The following is a 20,557-nucleotide window of genomic DNA, read 5'->3' as shown; positions in this document are numbered from 1 at the left end:
TAGGTTCACGAGGTCAATTCCTGGAATGGCAGGACTATCTTATGTTGAAAGATTGGAGCGACTGGGCTTGTATACCCTTGAGTTTAGATGACTGAGAGGGGATCTGATTGAGACATATAAGATTATGAAAGGATTGGACACTCTGGAGGCAGGAAACATGTTTCCGCTGATGGGTGAGTCCCGAACCAGAGGACACAGCTTAAAAATAAGGGGTAGGTTATTTAGGATAGAGATGAGGAGAAACTTCTTCACTCAGATACAGACAGGTGTAGTTATTGTAATGAGGTCAGCCCAGTGGTCCTCATAGAGTATGAGTTCCCTGATTGGGGATTTTAAACCAATCTAATTAGGGAGCTCTGGCTGACAGGTTTAAACAGGAGAGTCAGAGATTTTGCTCACTCTAGAAACTGGCTCTGTGCTCGCTTGGTCAGTATCATGCACTCTGCAAGTGTAAATAAAGGGTGACTTGCTGACTCAATACCTGCCTTGGTGAAAGTATTTCAACATGCTTTTCATTTCAAAAATTTAAAATGCTGGCTATTTACATTACCAGACAGCTTAACAATTTCACATACTTTATCACCCTTTAAAGTACTTAGAGTCATAGAGTCACTGAGATGTACAGCACAAAAACAGATCCTTCTGTCCAACTCGTTCATGTCGATCAGATATCCTAAATTAATCTAGTCCTATTTGCCAGCATTTGGCTAATATCCCTCTAAACCTTTCCTATACACATCCCAGATGTCTTTTAAATTTTGTAACTGTATCAGCCTCTACCACTTCCTCTGGCAGCTCATTCCATACACGCATCACCCTCTGTGTGAAAAAGTTGCCGTTTAGGTCCCTTTAAATTTTTCCCCTCTCACCCTAAATATATGCCCTCTAGTTCTGGACTCACCTACCCGAGGGAAAAGACCTTGTCTATTTACCCCATCCATGCCCCTCATGATTTTATAAAGTTCTATAAGGTCACTTCTCAGCCTCTGACCCTTCAGGGAAAATAACCCCAGTCTACTTAGCCTCTCCCTTGTAACTCAAACCCTCCAACCCTAGCAACTGCCTTGTAAATCTTTTCTCAATTCTTTCAAGTTTCACAATTTTCTTTCTATAGCAGGGAGACCAGAATTGCACGCAGTATTCCAAAAGAGGCCCAGTCAATGTTCTCTACAGCTGCAGCATGACCCCCAACTCCTATACTCAATGCTCTGACCAATAAAGGAAAGCATACCAAGTGCCTTCTTCTCTATCCTGTCTACTGCGACTCCACTTCCAAGTAATTATGAACCTGCACTCCAGGGTCTCTTTGTTCAGCAACACTCCCCAGGACCTTATTATTTAGTGTATAAGTCCTGCTCTGATTTGCCTTTCCAAAGTGCAGCACCTCACATTTATCTAAAACTCTATCTGCCATTCCTTGGCCCATCAGCTCATCTGATCAAGGTCCTGTTGTATTGTGAGGTAACCTTCTTCACTGTCCACTCACCTTCTATCTGCAAACTTACTAACTATACCTCCTGTATTCACATCCAAATCATTTATATAAATGATTGTCTACTCTAAAAATTTCTAACTGCGGGATATGGTCTGTGGTCCAACAAAGATTCGGTCTGTTTGAACTCAGCACTGTGTTCACTATGGGCTAGCTGAGTTTGTGTTGTGTGAGTTTTTTCCTGCTACTGTTTCTCTTCCAACAAAAAGAAGGTTATTGGAAATGAGGGTTGGACCTCTGGATCCAGAACTACAATGCATTTTGAATAAGTGCAGGAATTTGTATTGCTTGAGTGTCAGACAAGCACTCTGTGACACAGCAGAGAGAGGGTAGTAATGACCTGGAGTTACAGACTCTTAGTGAAGGTGTGGACCCTGCTATTTTTGCGTGGTGTCATTGAGGACCAACAAGTAAATAAGAAATAGGAAAGGGTAAGGGTGCATGATTCGTGTCCCTAATTGCATGGACAATCTCCTGAATTTTTCAAAGTCTGCGAGCATACCTTTTGAGGTGATGGGGATAGGGAGAAGTTCTCAAGAAATTCTTAATGGTGGGATAATGTGACTGGAAAAGACAGAATTTAAAATGTTGGAAGAAATGTCAAACTGCAGAAATCTTGATGAACAGACTTGCACGATCCTCAGACAAAAAGAAAATCACCTCCCATAATTATCATCACACATCACCTACTTTCAATTCCAAGATTCAAAGTGCAAAAGACAAAACATTGTAGTGAAATACAGACTTACTTCTAATAGGTGATGAACACTGTTGCTGGGTAATCCTCCATCAATGGCAGCAACCTTTACCTTCCAGCCTCCCTTCCGTGTAAAGTCCAAATGATTTTTTATTCTTGAAATAAAACAACAACACAAACAATTGCTAAGACTGGAAGGCCACTATTCTGCCTCCTGGTTGTACAGTCCATCGGACACCAGCAGATGGGAAAATCATACATGGGGAGGGCCAAGGAAGATGCAACAAAGTCCATTTAAGAAGGACCTTCAAGAACGTGACTCAGGTTGGAGGGAAGGGTATTGCAATGGACTAAGGCTAATAGCCAGAGTCTTCATAGAAGTGCTACAGTGTGGAAACAGGACATTTGGCCCAACAAGTGCACCCTGACCCTCTGAAGAGTATCCCATCTACACCCATTTCCCCTGACTAATGCACCTAGCCTACACATCCCTGAACACAATGGGCAATTTAGCAAGGGAAATTCATGCACCCTGCACATCTTTGGACTATAGGAGGAAACTGGAGCAAACCCATGCAGACACAGGGAGAACATGCAAACTCCACATAGACAGTCACCCAAGGTTGGAATCGAACCTGGATCCCTGGTACGTGAGGCAGCATTGCCAACCACTGAACCATCATGTCACTCTATTGTTGTCCATTGGTCCACTAAGTCTAAGTATGTAAGTATCACAATTGTCAGGTACACTCGATCTGTGTACCTGACAGATGACAATATGGGCATTGCGCCTGGGAAATCCCTTCCTTAAACTCTTCTTGTCTTTAGCTCTTCAACAATTTCCTTAAAAACCAAGGCCCAAAAATTCCTGAGAATTCGGGGGCCTTTGGATGGCAACCCCTAGAAAAAGGTCTACAGACGACTGACTGGCCCAGAAATTCCAACCTCACAGTAATAACGGGCTGTGGGCAGGTACAATTTCACCCCTCATTGGGCAGAAATTCTACCCTTTCAAGCTGCCAGTCAATTTGATCAGCCGTTAGCTCCTGTAGTCCAGCCTGTGCCAGAGCTCCTCACAGTGTGCTGCCAGGGGGAACAGACAGTCACACAAAGAAGGCCCAGTGGATCCTGAGCTGAAGGACACTGGCATGTACCTTTGGGCCAGGTTTTTCATGGCATCCCAGGAAGGTGGGAATGGATTGGCGGGAGGCATATCACTTTGCAGCCAGGAAGGAGGTTGGGGGGAATGGTGCTGGTTTAAAGAGCTTCACCCTGAAAATAGCATCCCCTCCTTCCCACTGTTTTCAAAGAAAGATCCCACTCCTGCCAGCCTGCTCACACCAATCATTTTATTGTATAAATAGTGTCATATTGTCAATTGAGCTTTTAAATAAGCTTTTAACTATTTATTTGCAATCAGTGGGTGGATGACAATGTCCATTCCCTAAGATGGGATGAGTGGGAAGTGGATGGGCTAGCTACCTAATCAATATTATATTTCCACCCATCCTACCAAAAACAGAGGGGGCATGTACTATCCAGCCTTAAGTCGTTGACCGCCTGTCCTAATAGTTTCTTATGTGGATCAGTGTTAAATATTCTTTAGTGACCCTCTTGTGAATTGCCTTGGCTTGGTGTATAATGGAAAGGTCATAAATCCAGATAGTAAACAAAGACAAATTTCTTTCAGTAGAAAAATTGATTAAGAATGTGCACTTCGCTACGACAGGATGCGATTGAGACTCTCCAGTTTCAGCTTCTGCAGAAACCCAAATTTGTCAGTAGTAAAGGATAAAATAAAACTGTCATTTGCACAAGATCAAAGCTATCTCAAATGCTACTGCTCCCAAGATTTACAGTTTAAAACAGAATCTCAACAGCAGATTTACAATACTTAAAAATTGCAATAAAAATTAATTGCGGGCTATTCAAAATTTGTAATATAAATTATTTTTATTTACTTTAATAGAAGTTTGATGCATTCAGGAAGGAAAAGAAACAGAAAGATTGACTGAAAGGTTGAGATGATGCAGTTGGAATGGCTAGTTGGACCATGTGACCAGTTTCTGTGCTGCATGTAATTCTATGCAAAGTGCAATATAAATGCAATATGTTGCCATTTTTGTTGCTAATCTTTATTTCTTGCTTTGCAAAAACTAGTATTCAAATTGTTCATTAGGTAATTAGGGTGTAGTGAGGTTTATTGAAAGGTTTTTCTAATACATTGCAAGAAGTATTCACTGACAAATTGATTTAATCCAACAGCACAATGTTGTACTGTGTGCTATTGGTGATGGAGCAAATAGACAGTAAGACAAAAGAGGAGAAGTAAGCCATTCGGCCCATCAAGTCTGCTCAATTGATACTCTCGATCGAAATCTCTTAGTCTGATTTTTCTAACTTGAGTGTATAGCTGACACAATTAAAAGAGAGAGCCAAGGTATTTCTTACAAACTGATTAAATCCCCATTGTAACTCAGGGCAAGAGGTTACACAAGGTGCAGGCCATTAACAAACCCTTAGGCCTTCTACAAATAGCTTGCACTCCCACATCTTACTTCAATGTCAGCAGAAGCTGGATGCTAATAACTAGGGGCTAATATTGGCGTGGGCTACATGTTGAACCTCTGCCTTTGAATCTGAATGAGGTCACTGAAAGCACATCTGTTAAATTGGCAGGGGTGTGTGCGCAGCATATGCCCCTGGTGAGTGCCATGTTACTGACATTTGGACGCACCAACCTGCCCATTCTCAGGGGGGCGAGTGGTTAATAGGAGGGCCTGAAAGTCAGGCCAGTCATGTTTGGATATCAATATCATGGATTGTGATTTCCCCCGCCAGTTAGTTTTATGCCCCCTCACTGATAACATCAAAAATCCAAGCACAGTATTACTTACCGTAGACTGCCCTGCCAGAGGTGCTCACTGTTTAAAGAGGTTTGAATATAAAAAGATTCTGCCGCTGTTTTGTTTATTGGTAGTGCATCCGTTGTGGAGAAAATGACTTCCACAATGCAGAATGTAATAATGCCATTCTTCCCAACATCATAGTCAGTGGCCTAAATATGCACATGGAAACGTCAAAATCGTTAAATTACTCATGCATCTGATTGACATCTATATATGTAATTTACAGCAGTTGAAGCTTTGCTATGAGGAGACAGATATATCAGCACTGAAGTTCAATACATCCGCATGTACACATTAAAAAGATTGGATGCACATAACTGGGACAAAGGGAAATGTGCAGGCAGCAATGACTCACATATAATTAATCACCTACAAGTGGTCTTTAGTTTTATTAAAAACATAAATCTATATTGCTCACTTCCAAGGCCACTATCTGATTTCTGTTTGAATAATGAAACTTGATAGGTGCACATTACATGAAATACTAACAAACCCACAGAATTACTCTGAGGTGGATCAAATGGAGCCAATGGGCCAATTTTGTTTTGGCTATAGGATCTCAATAAGAAATTGTTAAATTGGGTCCAAATGCTAAATTGTTTGAATAAAATATATAAGGAGCAGCATTTCCCTTCAGCATGGGTCCGAATCCCATTGGCTAGTTCCTCTCTTCTAGAAGATGAATAGTGTGAAGAAGGTTTTCATCAATAGAGGGTCTCAAAGACTGGATCTTTTCAGGGAGTTGTGTTCCCCAGCACCCCATTTCAAAGATTAGGGGGATCCGACCCCACAATTCCACACACCCACTCCTTTAAGACCAGAAGCATTATCGATTGTTTTACGATGAGGCTTCTCCCTGCATCTCGAGTAGAATGCCCCCACTCTAAAAGGGGTGGCCACTGCTGAGAATAAATGCAGCCCCCAGTGCTGAGGAGCTCAGGTACATTTGGTGTCAGGGGTCTTGTCAATGGGGTACGTATAGCATGGGGTGTGGTCTGGGTACAAGAGAACAAGGAGAATGCTTTTTCTTTTTATTTAATTCACAGGATGTGGGCATCGCTACAGAGCTACCACTCCTAAATTCTTTTGAGAAGGTGGTGATGAGCTGCCTCCTTAAACCAGGAGGTATGGAAGGGAGGCTAGCACTTCCTAGTCTGAAATCAGCCCACTGTATCTCAGCTGCCAGATCTCCCCTTCCAGCACCAGCCTTCCATTGTCACTGGTAGAATTAAACAGTTTATTAAAACATTAACTGTTTTTGATGGTCGCTTATTTATTTCTTTAACCACTTGAAGAGATTTAAAAGCTACGAATAGGCCTAATGGGCAGGAATTCTTATTTTTTCCCATGTCTCCAGAACTAGTGGACAAAGGTTTAGGGTGAGACACAAAAATGTTGAAAGGGACATAAGGGGCAACTTTTTCACACAGAGGGTGGTGCGTGTATAGAATGAGCTGCCAGAGGAAGTGATGGAGGCTGGTACAATTACAGCATTTAATGGACATCTGAATGGGTGTATGAATAGCAAGGGTTTAGAGGGATATAGGCCACATGCTGCCAAATGGGACTAGATTAGGATAGGATATCTGGTTGGCATGGATGAGTTGGATCAAAGGGTCTGTTTCCGTGCTGTATGTCTCTATGTTTCTATCTCTATGTCTATGTACAAGTGAGAGATGTCTACAGTCATTAGAAATGTATTTCTTTCAATTTTATATAACTCCTGAAGTCTGCCCATGCTAGTTACTGCATGAGTAATCATGGACTTGGCATGGTGGATATAAGGGGCATTAGGTTTGGGTGAGTTGGCATGGAAGGTATGAAAGCACATAGGGAATGGGTGGGAGTGAGGGTATGTGAGGGCAATGGTCTGAGAATCTACCAAATCTTAAAACAACTGGGATTAAGTCCTAGAAAAGCAGGGCAGGTTTGATGCCGAAAACAGTCCTGACTTCTATTTCCCATCCTGTGGTGGAGAATGTGAAATTCAGTTCCCAGTGCCTTTGCTCAACCCCATGATGGCCTAGAGTCTATCCCACAGCCCACTCACCCCTACCCCAATGAAACAGAAATAGCATTTTCATCAAAGTGGGTCTGGAAATTTCCTGGCCTGAAGTATCCACACTCATTGCCAAAGTTCAGCCCCTCGGCTCAAGCAAAATATCCAAAGCTAACGAAAGTTGAAGCATCTTACCTCAAACGCCGCAATCTCTAACCCATCAATGATAAATTCAGATAGAACAACTGGAGAGAAACCAGAATCAGCTATTAAATTCCTCCATTAATAATACTTTTATTTTTAGCAATACTTTGATTAAATTATTTTAAAGAAGTGCAAGTGTCGATTTAAATCACTCAGCTTTTTAACACATTTTTAAAATAATTGATACATTCACTTGAACAAATTAGAATTTCTTTCATTGGGCTCTTGTGGCACAGTGGTAGAGTCCATACCCCTAGATCTGGGTTCAAGTCCCACCTGCTCCAGAGTTGTAAAATGATATGTGAACAGGTTGTTCAGAACAAAAATGAAGGACAAAAGAGTAAAATGAAGAGCTGCTGTGGTAGTATCCCTACCTGTGAGTAAGGAGGCCAAGATTTTAAGCCTCACCCTCCAGATGTGTGTAATAACATCTCTGAACAGTTTGATTAAAAAAAATCTAGAATTTCTTTCATATGGGACAAGTGTCCTAATGTCATAGAGATGTACAGCATGGAAACAGATCCTTCGGTCCAACGTGTCCATGCCGACCAGATATCCCAACCCAATCTAGTCCCACCTGCCAGCACCCGGCCCATATCCCTTCAAACCCTTCCTATTCATATACCCATCCAAATGCCTCTTAACTGTTGCAATTGTACAGCCTCCATCACTTCCTCTGGCAGCTCATTACATTTTATATAACTCCTGTGTGAAAATGTTGTCCCTTAGGTCTCTTTTATATCTTTCCCCTCACCCTAAACCAATGCCCTCTAGTTCTGGAATCCCCGACCCATAATGTGATGAACTATAACTGGAAAATCAGAAAAACTGTGAAAATTTACATAATTGAATAACAAAACAAGTTAATAATGACCAAGTCAAATATATATTTTCCATTTCATATTATTAATCCTTCTTAAATTGATAACATTCTTTACAAAAATATTATACCAAAGTCTTGTTGCAGTTCCTTAAACATTGTGTGGGTACTAATAGTCTACAGACACTACAGACGTATAAAGACAGTCATTTGTGGTAATAATTCACTTACATCACAGTGGGCAGCAAATTAAGACAAGCTAGTTCTTGTTATGTGGATCTATTATCCCAATGAGCTTCTTTGTGTATTACAATATATGCTAACAAATGCAAATGAATCTGACATTGTATGTTCCTGATAATAAAGACACAAGATGGTGTCCAGAAAGAGACAAAAAGCCAACAGATTCTGCCAGTCTGGTTTGAACAAATAACATTTTGCCAAATAGCAATGGATCTTTTCGTGGGAACAGCAGTGTTGTTATCAATACCCAAGGGAGGTGCTTGCACGGAGACAATAAGGAACACTTTGAATGCACAAGCTTCATTCAAATGCAGAAGGTTGTTAGAAAAGAATCAATAACCTAAATAAAAAAAACTTTTTGCAAAAAGGAAATCGAAAGCAATCCTGAAAGATCACCTAGAAATGTTTAACTTAAAGCATTCAGCAGGAAAACACACCTCATTCATCCTGCATAACGCCAGAGCAATTTAATTATTTCCTACTTTCCATTTAAGCACCTAACATATTCTCTGTGTTTTCCTTTTTCTTTCCCATTGTTTTCATCCTTTCATCTATAATTTCTTCCAGTTTTGAGAAAGGATTTGAAGTACAAACTCATCTGTCCTCTTCACAAATGCTGACTGACTCACTGAGTGTTTCCAGCATTTTGTGCTTTTGTTTCTCATTCTCTGATGTCTGGTCTTTTCCTTGCAATTTATCAATATTGTGAAAACAGTTTGGAAAGCTCTGAACACAAACGAAGTGTATGCAGAATGCCAAGAAACTGTCCACTGCATATGGAAATGATCCAGTGTAGAGTAGCCCTTAGCAGCACTTCACCAGATTTTGCAAATTACTTCCAATGCAGCTGTCTGTTTTCAGTTCCACTGCACATTCAGCAAGATTGACATTCTGCACAATGGCAGGGGAACAGGTCAACCACAAGAGGGAGAAGCCATTCTTCTTACCCTCTTTCTCTCAACATCCTAGAATGTTGAAGAGCAGGTACTTCTCGACTAAAAGAGGCACTGTGTAGTATTCACGGCAGTAAGCAATTTGTTAACAAGGAGATGGACACGAGTATGGTATGTTCATATAATATTGCATAGTCAAAGCTATCGTTGGCAGAATAGATGGGCTTTTTGATCAATCTTTACACCATACTGATAAATAGCCAGCAAAATCCCCCTTCCTCCCCAGAACTCTGTCCACTGCAGGCCTGAAATGGTTAATGGTGGGCAAGACAAGGTGGAGCAGCAGACTCGAGTGTGAGCAGGATCAAGTCTCGATTAAATGCAAATTCACTTGTTACTCTCCCCACCCTGGGTTATTTCAGGATCTATTATCCCCAAACCTGTACAGTGTGTAGAAACACAGTTAAGGTGCAGTGCATTGAATTTTTTACATTCTAAGATGGAAACAAAAAAATAACATTGTTTGAGTTCACCCCTTGACACATCCTCAATGTCCAACACTGACTTCTGGTCTTGCTATGTCTTAAAATGTAACTCACAGAGTCGATAAAGTCTCACGGAAACAGACTCTTTGGTCCAACCTGTCCATGCTGAACACAATCCCAAATTAAACTTCCTGCTCCTGGTCCATATCCCTCCAAACCTTTCCTATTCATGTATCCATCCAAATGTCTTTTAAGTGTTGTAATTGTACCTTCATTCACAACTTCCTCAGAAAGTTCATTCCACTCTCGATCCACCCTCTGTGTAAAAAAAAAAGCCTCTTATGTGTTTTTTAAATCACTGTCTTCTCACATTAAGAATATGGAGTTTCCATGCTCTCCCCGTGCCTTTGTGAGTTTCTGCCGGTGCTCCAGTTTCCTCCCACTATTGAAAGATGTGCAGGTTAGGTGAATTGGCCATGCTAAATTGCCCATAGTGTTCAGGGATGTGTAGGTTAGATGCATTAGTCAGGGGAAATTTAGAGTAGTAGGGTAGGGGAATTGGTCTGGGTGGGTTACTCTTTTGTGGTTTGGTGTGGACATGTTGGGCTAAATGGCCCGTTTCCACACTGTGGGGATTCTATGAAGCTAGATGTTAAGAATTCTCAACATGGAAGTCAATGTGAGTACCTGATGACTTCAGTTCCCCTCTGGCTGCAAGCAGCCTCTGTGATGCTCAGTACCAATGAGTCTCTCAGGCACAATCCATGGCCAACAACTGCGCATGCTCCTCATCCACAGACATTGGCATCAACCTTTGCCGTCTCCTTGTGAACATCATGGCATCTCACCAATCCACAGACCAAAGAGCATTCACTGAAGTCTTCCATTGTGTTGGAAATCGATAGTACAAAATGGGAAAGGAAATGGCTGCTACCACATCCCAAGTGGGTGGGGTAAATGTCCCACCCTACGGGGTGGGGTTTGCAGGACCCTCACTAAGACCACACTAAGGAAACAACATTGTAAACAGATCATGCACTGTACAGGATACAGACCTGCAGGGATCGAATCCCTGGCGAATCTAATGTATTGGCTCCTTGTGTAACCACTTCATTCACATTTGGACACAGAGATCATCGAAAGAATGGGGATGTTGTAGGCTAGGGGACAATGGTGTCATTAAGGAACATGGTGACACACTTACATTTGGGGTGACACACACATGCAAACAAACAACTGTAGAGACTTCACCTACTGTGCAATATAGCTCATGACATCAAACTATCCTCAATGTATTTTCTACTTTCTCTTTCTAGGTGAAGCCTGGCACTGCCCTGTCTGTTTGTGAGGAAGAGGCATCTGGATTTCTTGCCAACCGTCACTATATCTTTGGTCCTGGGATCAACAGAGTGATGGGTGATGTACTACAGGTGTGTGTGCCACTCTAGCAGACCCCAAGGGTACTGGACCTGGCTCTCCGTGACAGTCCCAATCTGTCATTGGAGGCAGATGGATGATCGCATTATTTGGTACATTGCTGCAGCCTCTGAGCAGTAAAGACTATTGCATCCCACATGCCTGCTGCTCCTGTTCCTCCCTGTTCATGTGCCCACAGTCTCTGGTAGTGGAAACTCGGAGAGCGCTTTCTCTGGTAGTCCTCTGAGTGCCGGTGGCCAGGGACATTTGTTCTTTCAACAGCTGCAGAGCTGTCACAGTGGAGTTCTCACCAGATTAACATTCCACTGAGGTGTCAGCATCTCAGCTGGGTGAGGGGTACAGTAGGCAGCCTTGTGATACTTCCACTGACGCCTCAGTAACCTCATTCCCTGCTGCTCCTTTGGGAAGAGAACACTCCTCCTTCATACCATACCCTCCATTAGGACCTTCAGGTCCCTTTCAGAGATTGACCTTCTCTAACATGTTCAGATTGTATCCATCAATGAGCAGGCAGCTCCAGAATACCAGTGCTTACCCAGGCACAGAGCATCCACGTGAGGGTGCAAGGGTGCCTATCTCAGGGCAGACAGCCACTCAGTACTGTGTTACTCCAGGAACAATCCTTTATAAGGTGGGAATAGATTTGGATGAGGGATATCATTGGAATGGAGCAAGCAGCAAATAATATTCATGCCACACAAGTAACAGGAAAAGACCATTTCCAACAAGAGAGAATTGCCTTGACAGTCAATGGCATTATCATCACTGAATCCTCCACTATCAACATTCTGGGAGTTACCTTTGATCAGAGGCTGAACTGGACCTGTCATATAAATACTGTGGCTACAAGAGCAATCAGATGCTGGGAATCTTGCAATGAGCTTGACTCCCCAAAGTCTGTCCCCTATCTAGAAGGCACGAATCAGGAATATGATGGATTACTCTCCACAGTCCTCCCCACTTGCTTAGATAACTCCACCAACACTGAAGAAGCTTGACATCATCCAGGAGAAAGCAAACCACTTGACTGGCAGCACATCCACAAACATCCACTCCCTCTATCACCGACCATCAATAGCTGCAGCATCTACCAACTACAAGATGCACTGCAGAAATTCACCAAAGATCCTTAGACAACATCTTCAAAACCCATGACAACTTTCATTTAGAAGGACGAGGGCAACAGATACATAGACACACCACCACCTGCAAGATAACCTCCTCCCTCCAGCCAAAACTACTCACCATTTTGACTTGGAAATATAGCAGTCTTCCTTTTGTATCAATTGGTCAAAATCCTGGAATTTCCTTCCCAATGATATTGTGGGGCTAACTGCATCATATGGATTGCAGCGGTTCAAAAAACTAACTCATCACCACTTTCTCAAGGGCAACTAGACACAGGCTAAAATGCTGGCTAGCCAGTGATACCCAAATCCCATGAATGAATAGGAATAAATGAATGAAAAAGCCCATAGTAACATTCTGAGGTACTTATCCTGAAGGGCACCTATACTCAAGTTTATTTGGTTTAAAAAACGTCTGTTGCAAGTCGACTTCAAATAATATCTTTTATCACTTTCTTGTAGTAACTGATTCTGTAAAGTTATAACAATTAGTATATATTTTTAAAAAGCTAAATTTGTTCATTCCATTTTATGTTACTGCTTGCTTTATTTTTAGGAAATGAACTGGGGCAAGATCTTACGGTCCCCCTATGGTGGGTTTACAAACAGGAAGCCCAATTGTCTTCCCACTGTCCCCAGCTCCATTGTTGATAATTTTATAGAGGGTGGGTAAAGTCTCAGGCAGGCTGCCAATTTAAGGATCTTGAGGTCTATTATTGGCTACTTGAGTGCTGTTTACTGCCTGACTTCAATTTTGAAAGGGATAGAATGAGTGCAGAGCTGAATGAATCCCCAAGGGTTCCCTGCTCAGACTTCAAGCAGGAAGGTGGTGAATCAGATATCTCCACACTGGGCACACTCTGCCCCATGGGAATGCATCCTCCTCCAACCAGCCTCTCTATCAGGACCCTCATTGCCAATGAGCTTCATCTCTTTTCCCCTCCCTTCTCCTCTCCTCCCTGTTGTGGGACTCCAGTTACCTGGTCATGTGCTCTGGGAATTTTAAATCTATGGATTGCTTGTAGTCCCAGTCCTGGCCAATGTTGGCACTGCTGCTGCTGGGTCTACAGAGTTATTGGCCAATCTGATTGGCCTGAGAGCTCCCAGGTGGAGGTCAGCCCATGTGAGGGTTGAGATCCACACCTCCAGCCAATGAATGCACTTTGCCAGGTTAAGTAACTTTTGGGGCTTCTGAAGTTTCAAGGGAATCATTCTATCAACTCTTTGGCTGCAAAGAATCTGCCATCTGAAAAATCCTACGTGATGTTTATGTTACTTGCACGAGCCGGTGTGCATACATGGAGAACTCTCTTTTCCAAAATGTCTGCAGATGCCGGATCAGTTGAGACCGTCAAGATTATAATCAAGAGAGTTTTGTTACATTCGCAAGAGCTGTAGACGTAAATGGTGTTTATGGACAGATCAACCATGATCTAACTGAATAGTAAAACAGAGAAGTTTATAAGGTCTATGAGTTCCTATATATTCCCATCACATTACTATAGTATGTTTAAAAATATCACTAAAACTCTATCACAAATTAATTAAAATCAGATTTCTTTAATGGAACTGCCAGAGTTATGTAGTTCTGTGAAGTTGGTGGTCTGCATTTAAATTCCAGTAAGATGATTGTGTTCTTAAGGGTCCCCTATGATTACTTAGTGTATTAAATCCGTTCCCCACCATTTGCACATTTGTCAAATGGAGTCCATAAGTATTTCCCAAGATCTGAGCAAGTACCAGTCAGAGCACATTCATCGGCCCTGGATTGCCACTGACCGCAATCAATCAACTGCAGAAAATTTTAATGATCGCACTTTATCTTCAAGCTCTGAAAGGCTGAAATGGGCTACATACAATTTTATTTTAATTTGACAGTCATGATGGACACAGTGTGATTATTGTTTTGACTGAGCAGGCGGGACAGTGGAGTTGAATGTGAGTCTGGGTGGTTATTTAACTTCAGAATATAGGAATTCAGACAAAAGAGACCTTCTAAAGTGGGAAAATGGGAGGTTTAAAGATTCACATGGAATTGGGCAGAATACATATCAGAGAAACTTGCCAGCAAAAATACTGGTCTATTCCAATCATTCCATTTATACCTTCCCATTCTGCCTCTGCATTTCCCAATTGTTTTCTCTTTACATGCAATAAATATCTACTTAAATCCATCACTGTTTCAGTCACTTTGCTTTGTAACAAATTTCACATTCTGTGTCAAGGAATTTCTTCTAATTTGACCTGATCTGGTATTGGCGTCTTTTAATTATGCCTCACCATTGCCCAACATCTCTACACTCTCCCCCCCTCACTATACCAAGCCCACTTGTCTGATCTCGCCTACAAATAGGACCCATTTCTCTACAATCACTCCATCAAAACCCCTTCATGACATTAAAGATATGTTTTAATTTAAAGTAAAAAAAAATGCAGGGCCAAGGAGAAATAGCAAGAGAGCCAGACTTATTTCTGAACTTTTCCAAACAAAAACAATGATCCGAATGGCCTCCTCTGTATCCTATGTTTTGACAGAAGCAACTTTTAAGTTTATGTTCTGATGCAGTGGGAATGGAGTGGGGAGATGTGGGGATAACTTGTAAAGTGGAGGGAACCCCAGAAATCTGGGTGCTGCGTAAGTGCTTTAAGACACTGGAGCAACCTTGCAATGATGTCCTGGAGCTGCTCTTCACTGGACATAAAAAGCACCGGGTGGGTTGACTCCAAGCGTGTAGAATCCAAGAACTGTCTTTCAATAATGTAACAATAAGATTTGAGCCTGATGTATCAGTGAATGGCATGTATTGTATGTTTAGTCTGCATATGTAATAAACAGTCGTCCAAAGACCTCCAAGCCTAAAGTCTTCTCTTCAACCAGCCTGTCTCAAACTCAAACTCATGGATGTTGGCATTAAACCAAACAACAAAAGATTGGATTTCTTGAATGTTTCTAAGACTTGGATTGGCTTTGCTTTTTCTTTCTCCTTTCCAGAATGAAGAGCTACAGCCTGCTCAACCTCCCATGGTACAAATTGAACCTTCTCAGTTCTGGTAACAACGTTGTAATGTTTTTCTGCACTTCCTCCAGGACTTCCAGATTGTTTTTACAATATATGAAGAATGAAACTGTTCACAGAACTCCAAGTGTGGTCTAGCCAAGGTTCTGTGTAAATGTATTCCCTACTTGGAAGGTAAGAAAGTAAATGGCAGGTAGCAGAATGAGCTAAGGATCACTGGGAGAAGCAACACAGGTTTACTAGTCCATAAATGGTGCCAAGTGCAAGGATTCATTTCCACAATTTGGCTTGAATATTTGACATGAAAGAACACAATGCAAAGTCCAGGAATTTTAAGTTAATGGCTTCATCCTAAAGTTAAACACGCATGAAAAATAATAGCACTAACTGTCTATATAATTGAGAAAAATTAGAAATGTGGAGTGAAGAAAGTATAAATGTACAATTACACAATGCTGTGATTAATCAAAGACTTTCCGAAAGTTGAGAAGTATTTGAAATTAGAGATCAAATTTCCCAATAGCCTATCGATTACCTTAGTCTCGATGTATAAGAGTCAGGTGAATGCCAAAGAGGCCATTAAGGAGTCCCAGACCATTACAACAGCATAAATAACTTAACTTGCATTGTTCTTCTGCTACTGGCTGCACTCCTCTGTAAAAGTATATGAATTTCCCCAGGGGAGCAACACACACATGTCTGCCATTGGATAAAGACTTCTTGTTGCAGGAAAGTAAATGTTAGGGGTGATCATTTTGTATGATCTGGTCTCGTTTGTGTCTCTGATTAACAGCAGGTAGCACCCATGTGAAATGGGAGAACGGTGCATGGAAATCAGTTTCCTGAGACAGAGACAATATTTCAAGTTAAGTCTGCACAGTTCACTGCAGAGTTTGTACAGTCATTATGGACTGTGAGATTTGGATACTAAGCAAAATTGGCCAGGGCTGACTGTGTATGTTTTTGATTACTTATCACATGACAATCATGCAGAATCCTATGTGCAAAATAATTGGCATTCCCAATGTAAAGAAAATACAAGCCACCATATACAACAACACACAACCTTGAATACAAAAACATTTGATTCTCATAGACAAAAAAAACCATGAAATTACCATATACAGGAGCTCAGAGCCCAAAAAAGACACCTCACCCACACAAAACTTAGTCGCTGTACACTCCTGGGATACACTTCTGAAATTTTATTCTGAACTTTTATTTCTTTATTCATCTAACTTATTACGATGATTTTATACTTTTGAAGTTCTGTAATGCTGAACTTCTTAGTTCTTTATTTTTCTAATTTTTTTCCCAAGAATTTGTACTCAAGAATCTGTACCGAGGTACCTTTGTACCTAAAATGATGCCACAAGTGGCGACTTGTCGACTTTTCACTGTTCGCATGTGACAATAACACTAATTCAAATTTTAAAAATATCTCATTCACTGAAGAAAATGACACATCCACAAAATGTACCTGGCTCCTTCCCCCTCTTCACAGCCTCCCTTTTCCAGAGATGTGAGGATACTGCTGCCTGCTTTGGCAGTTGGAACCCTCAACTCATTTAAGGTGTAGCTGGATCTGAACGAGACGTGCTGTAACCTACAAGGCCATGGACCAGGTACTGGAATGTTGGATTCAGATGAATGACTAACTCTTTTTCTGGCTGATGGGCTGAATTGCCTCTTTCTGCACTGTAACTTTTCTACAATTCTATGGATTATTGGCTTCTTTCTCCCTCAACCATATAAAAGAAACCAGAGGCTGGAGAGCTGGGAAAGGCTGAACATTAACCAGTCAGTATGTGACAGCAACTTCAAGCAACTGCTTGAACTTGGCAGGGTGGGAGGGGGAGTTGAAGTGTCCGGCCACAGGGCAGTGGGGTTGTTTAATGTGTGTGTCCCGGAGATGTTCTCTGAACATTCTGCAAGTAGGCCTCATGTCTCCCCAATGTAGAGGAGACCACATCGAGAGCAATGGACACAGTAGATGACGAGTGTGGAGGTGCAGGAAAATCTCTGTCAGATGTGGAAGGATCCTTTGGGCCTAAATGAATGAGGGCATGATAAATGTGATGATTATAAATGTTGCCAATCCATAATGTGGTTATGAGTTGCCAGTTTGTCCCTTGTGTCCAATGTTGCTATGGAAATACAATGAGGTGGTGATTAAATTGAATGTCAGCAGAAAGCCACAGATCATCTCCAACCTTCCACTGACAGCAAGAAGCCTGGGCAGAAGCCAGAGTTCTTTTGGGAAGTATAAGTGACCTGAAGATATTTAAACCAAGGAATATTCAGTGGCTAAGTCTACATTAGACCTGTAGGCTTATCTTGCAACACTGGGCTATGGGAGCTTGTAGTTTTTAGATCAGAGTGGTGCTGGAAAAGCACAGGATGTCAGACAGCATCCGAGGAGCAGGAAAATCGACATTTTGGGCAAAAGCCCTTCATCATCCTCTATTCCTGATGAATGGCTTTTGCCCGAAACATCGATTTTTCTGCTCCTCGGATGCTGCCTGACCTGCTGTGCTTTTCCAGCACCACTCTGATCTAAACTCTGGATTTCAGCATCTGCAGCCCTCACTTTTGCCTTTGGGAGCTTGCAAACATCTCTCATAAATCTTCAGGCTGAGATACGAATATAGGTACAACCAATTGCATGTTCCATTACTTCCTCATTGATCCTCAGAGTCTTGAATTTATCTCAACATCCTATTTTTCTCCCCCCTAGTATCACAAGTGCAGAAAGAGGCTCCAGTATTTATTCAGGACCATGAAAATCATGGGAAATATAAGGTTTCTAGGCAGGCAATGCTGGATTTTCACAAATTCCTGGAGGTTTTGTGCACATTTATAAATAGCTGGTAGAACTCAGATGCAGAAGTTCAACATCCAATTCCAGAAGAACCCAGTTTTGCTGGCCGGTTTAACGAGTTAGCGTGTGATTCACACCTGAAGGAAACTCAAATGCAGCAAGATCATTTGAAGTCAGTACTAAGTTCAAACAGACGACCTTTCCACTATAGCAGAGACCTAGCAAAGAAGTCACAATTTTTTGGAGTAGACAAAAATGTACATGAAGGGCAAATTCTGGGTAATCCAAGATGGAAAAATTTCTGGCTGTAACAGGCTGCTCCTTCTTTGAGGTATTTTAGGTGTTGGAGGTGATTTCCTCAAATTCCAGGAACAGCAATTACTGTTTTATATGCTGTTGCATTGTTTTGAAACTTTGGAGAAAAAAAGTCAGAACTACAGCACTTTCAAAAGGTAGAGTAACAGACAAAGGCAGCACATAGTGAGGTCAGTACAGGAGAGAGAGAGAGAGAGAAAGAGAGAAAAAGAAACCCACATTGATAACTAACACAGCAGTGAACCTGCACAGTTACTGCCTTTGCTGTTTGAATTCATGTATCACTGGACATCGGAGTGCGTCTAGGAAAATTTAAAAAATGTGAAATTCACAACTAATCTTTGAAGAACCTGTTTGGGAGAGGTCGCAGCACAGAAACAGATAAGTGAATATTTTTAAGTGTGGCCCACAGAAAGTCTGCAGTAGTGAATAGAGTGTGTTCTTTCTTGATTGTATGTTTTATTGAGCTATGCTTCTTGATTAAACTTAAAAATATAAGCCATAAGTATTTAGTTAGCCTGGAGCAGTGTTTTGTAAATGAATAAGACTGTGCTATTTTCTGGGTCTGTAGATTTAAAGAAACAAAAATGGCCTTTAGTAAAGTGATGTGCTCTTGTTGTTGGATGTGGGAGTTTCGGGAGAGTTTACGGGCTACTGAGGATTATATATGCAATAAATGCCATTGGTTGCGAATCCTATTATATCGAATGGATCAGTTGGAGAGACAGGAAGAAGCAAAGAGAAATTTACAAGAGCAAGGGGATGTGATGGATGGCGGTTATAGGAAGGGAAACAAGTTGCAGATACAGTCACATAGATGGGTTAACTCCAGGAAAGTAAGAGAGGTAGGCACGTAGTGCAGGAGTCTTCTGCGGCTATCCCCATTTCAAACAAGTATGCTGTTTTAGAAAATGTAGGCGGTGATGGATTCTCATGAGAATATAGCACAAACAGCCAAGTTTCTGTATCAAGACTGGCTCTAATGCAATGAGGGTTACGTCAGGTTCCAAGTGATCAATTATCTTAAGGGACTCTCTAATTTGAAGCTCAGACAGATGTTTCTGTGGCCAGCAGTGAAAAATCAGAGTGGTGTTTTGCCTCCCTGGTGCCAGGATCAAGAATGTCTTAGAGAGGATGCAGAATGTTCTCAAGGGGGAGAGGGACCAGCAGGAGGTCATTGTACACATTGGAACCAATGACATAGGAAGGCAAAAGGATGAGATTCTGAAGGGAGAATATTGAGAGCTAGGCAGGAATTTGAAAAGGACATCCTCAAAAGTAGTAATATCTGGATTACTCCTGGTGATATGAGTTAGTTAGGGCAGGAATAGGAGGATAGAGCAGATGAATGCATGGCTGAGGAGCTGGTGTATGGGCAAAGGATGCACATTTTTGGATCATTGGAATCTCCTCTGTGGGTAGAAGTTACCAGTGCAAGAAGGATGGATTTATACCTGAATTGGAAGGGGACAAATATACTGGCAGGGAGATTTGCCAGAGTTGCTCAGGAGGATTTAAACTACTAAGGTGGGTGGGGTGGGGGGAGGGGGAACCCAGGGAGATAGTGAGGAAAGAGATCAATCTGCGAGCAAAGGTGGGTCAAACAGTCAGGGCAGACAGGGAGAAAGCATAGAATAAGGTCGGACTGATAAATTAAATGGCATTTATTTCAATGCAAGAGGCCTAACAGAGAAGGCAGATGAACTCAGGGCATGGCTAGGAACATGAGACTGGGATATCGTAACAATTACAGAAACATGGCTCGGGGATGGACAGGACTGGCAGCTTAATGTTCCAGGATATAAATGCTACAGGAAAGATAGAAAGGGAGGCAAGAGAAATGGGGGAGTGGCGTTTTTGATAAGGGATAGCATTACAGCTGTACTGAGGCTGGAAATACATCCAGGGAAGTTAGTTGGGGGAACTCAGAAATAAGAAAGTGATAATCCCCTTATTGTGATTGTATTATAGACCCCTTAATACTCAGAGGGAAATTGAGAAACAAATTTGTCAGGAGATCTCAGTCATCTGTAAGGATAATAGAGTGGTTATGGTAGGGGATTTTAACTTTCCAAACATAGACTGGGACTGCCATAGT

The 20,557-nt window shown here is 41.8% G+C and overlaps 1 protein-coding gene across 7 annotated transcripts in view; it reads right to left on the bottom strand.

The window, feature by feature from the left end:
* Positions 1–20,557, bottom strand: part of LOC122557672 (cadherin-related family member 2-like) — a 156,600-nt gene that overhangs the window by 68,731 nt on the left and 67,312 nt on the right. For all 7 annotated transcript variants that reach the window (XM_043705509.1, XM_043705516.1, XM_043705533.1 and 4 more), the window contains 3 exons: positions 7,293–7,342; positions 5,087–5,247; positions 2,242–2,344 (listed from right to left, as the gene is read on the bottom strand). In XM_043705509.1, coding sequence (XP_043561444.1) covers positions 2,242–2,344; positions 5,087–5,247; positions 7,293–7,342 — 314 coding nt within the window. The remainder of the gene's footprint in view (positions 1–2,241; positions 2,345–5,086; positions 5,248–7,292; positions 7,343–20,557) is intronic.

This window comes from Chiloscyllium plagiosum, chromosome 2, assembly GCF_004010195.1.
Source record: "Chiloscyllium plagiosum isolate BGI_BamShark_2017 chromosome 2, ASM401019v2, whole genome shotgun sequence".
NCBI lineage: Eukaryota > Metazoa > Chordata > Chondrichthyes > Orectolobiformes > Hemiscylliidae > Chiloscyllium > Chiloscyllium plagiosum.
Note: the sequence above shows the minus strand (reverse complement) of the source record. Positions and strands in the feature narration are given on the sequence as shown.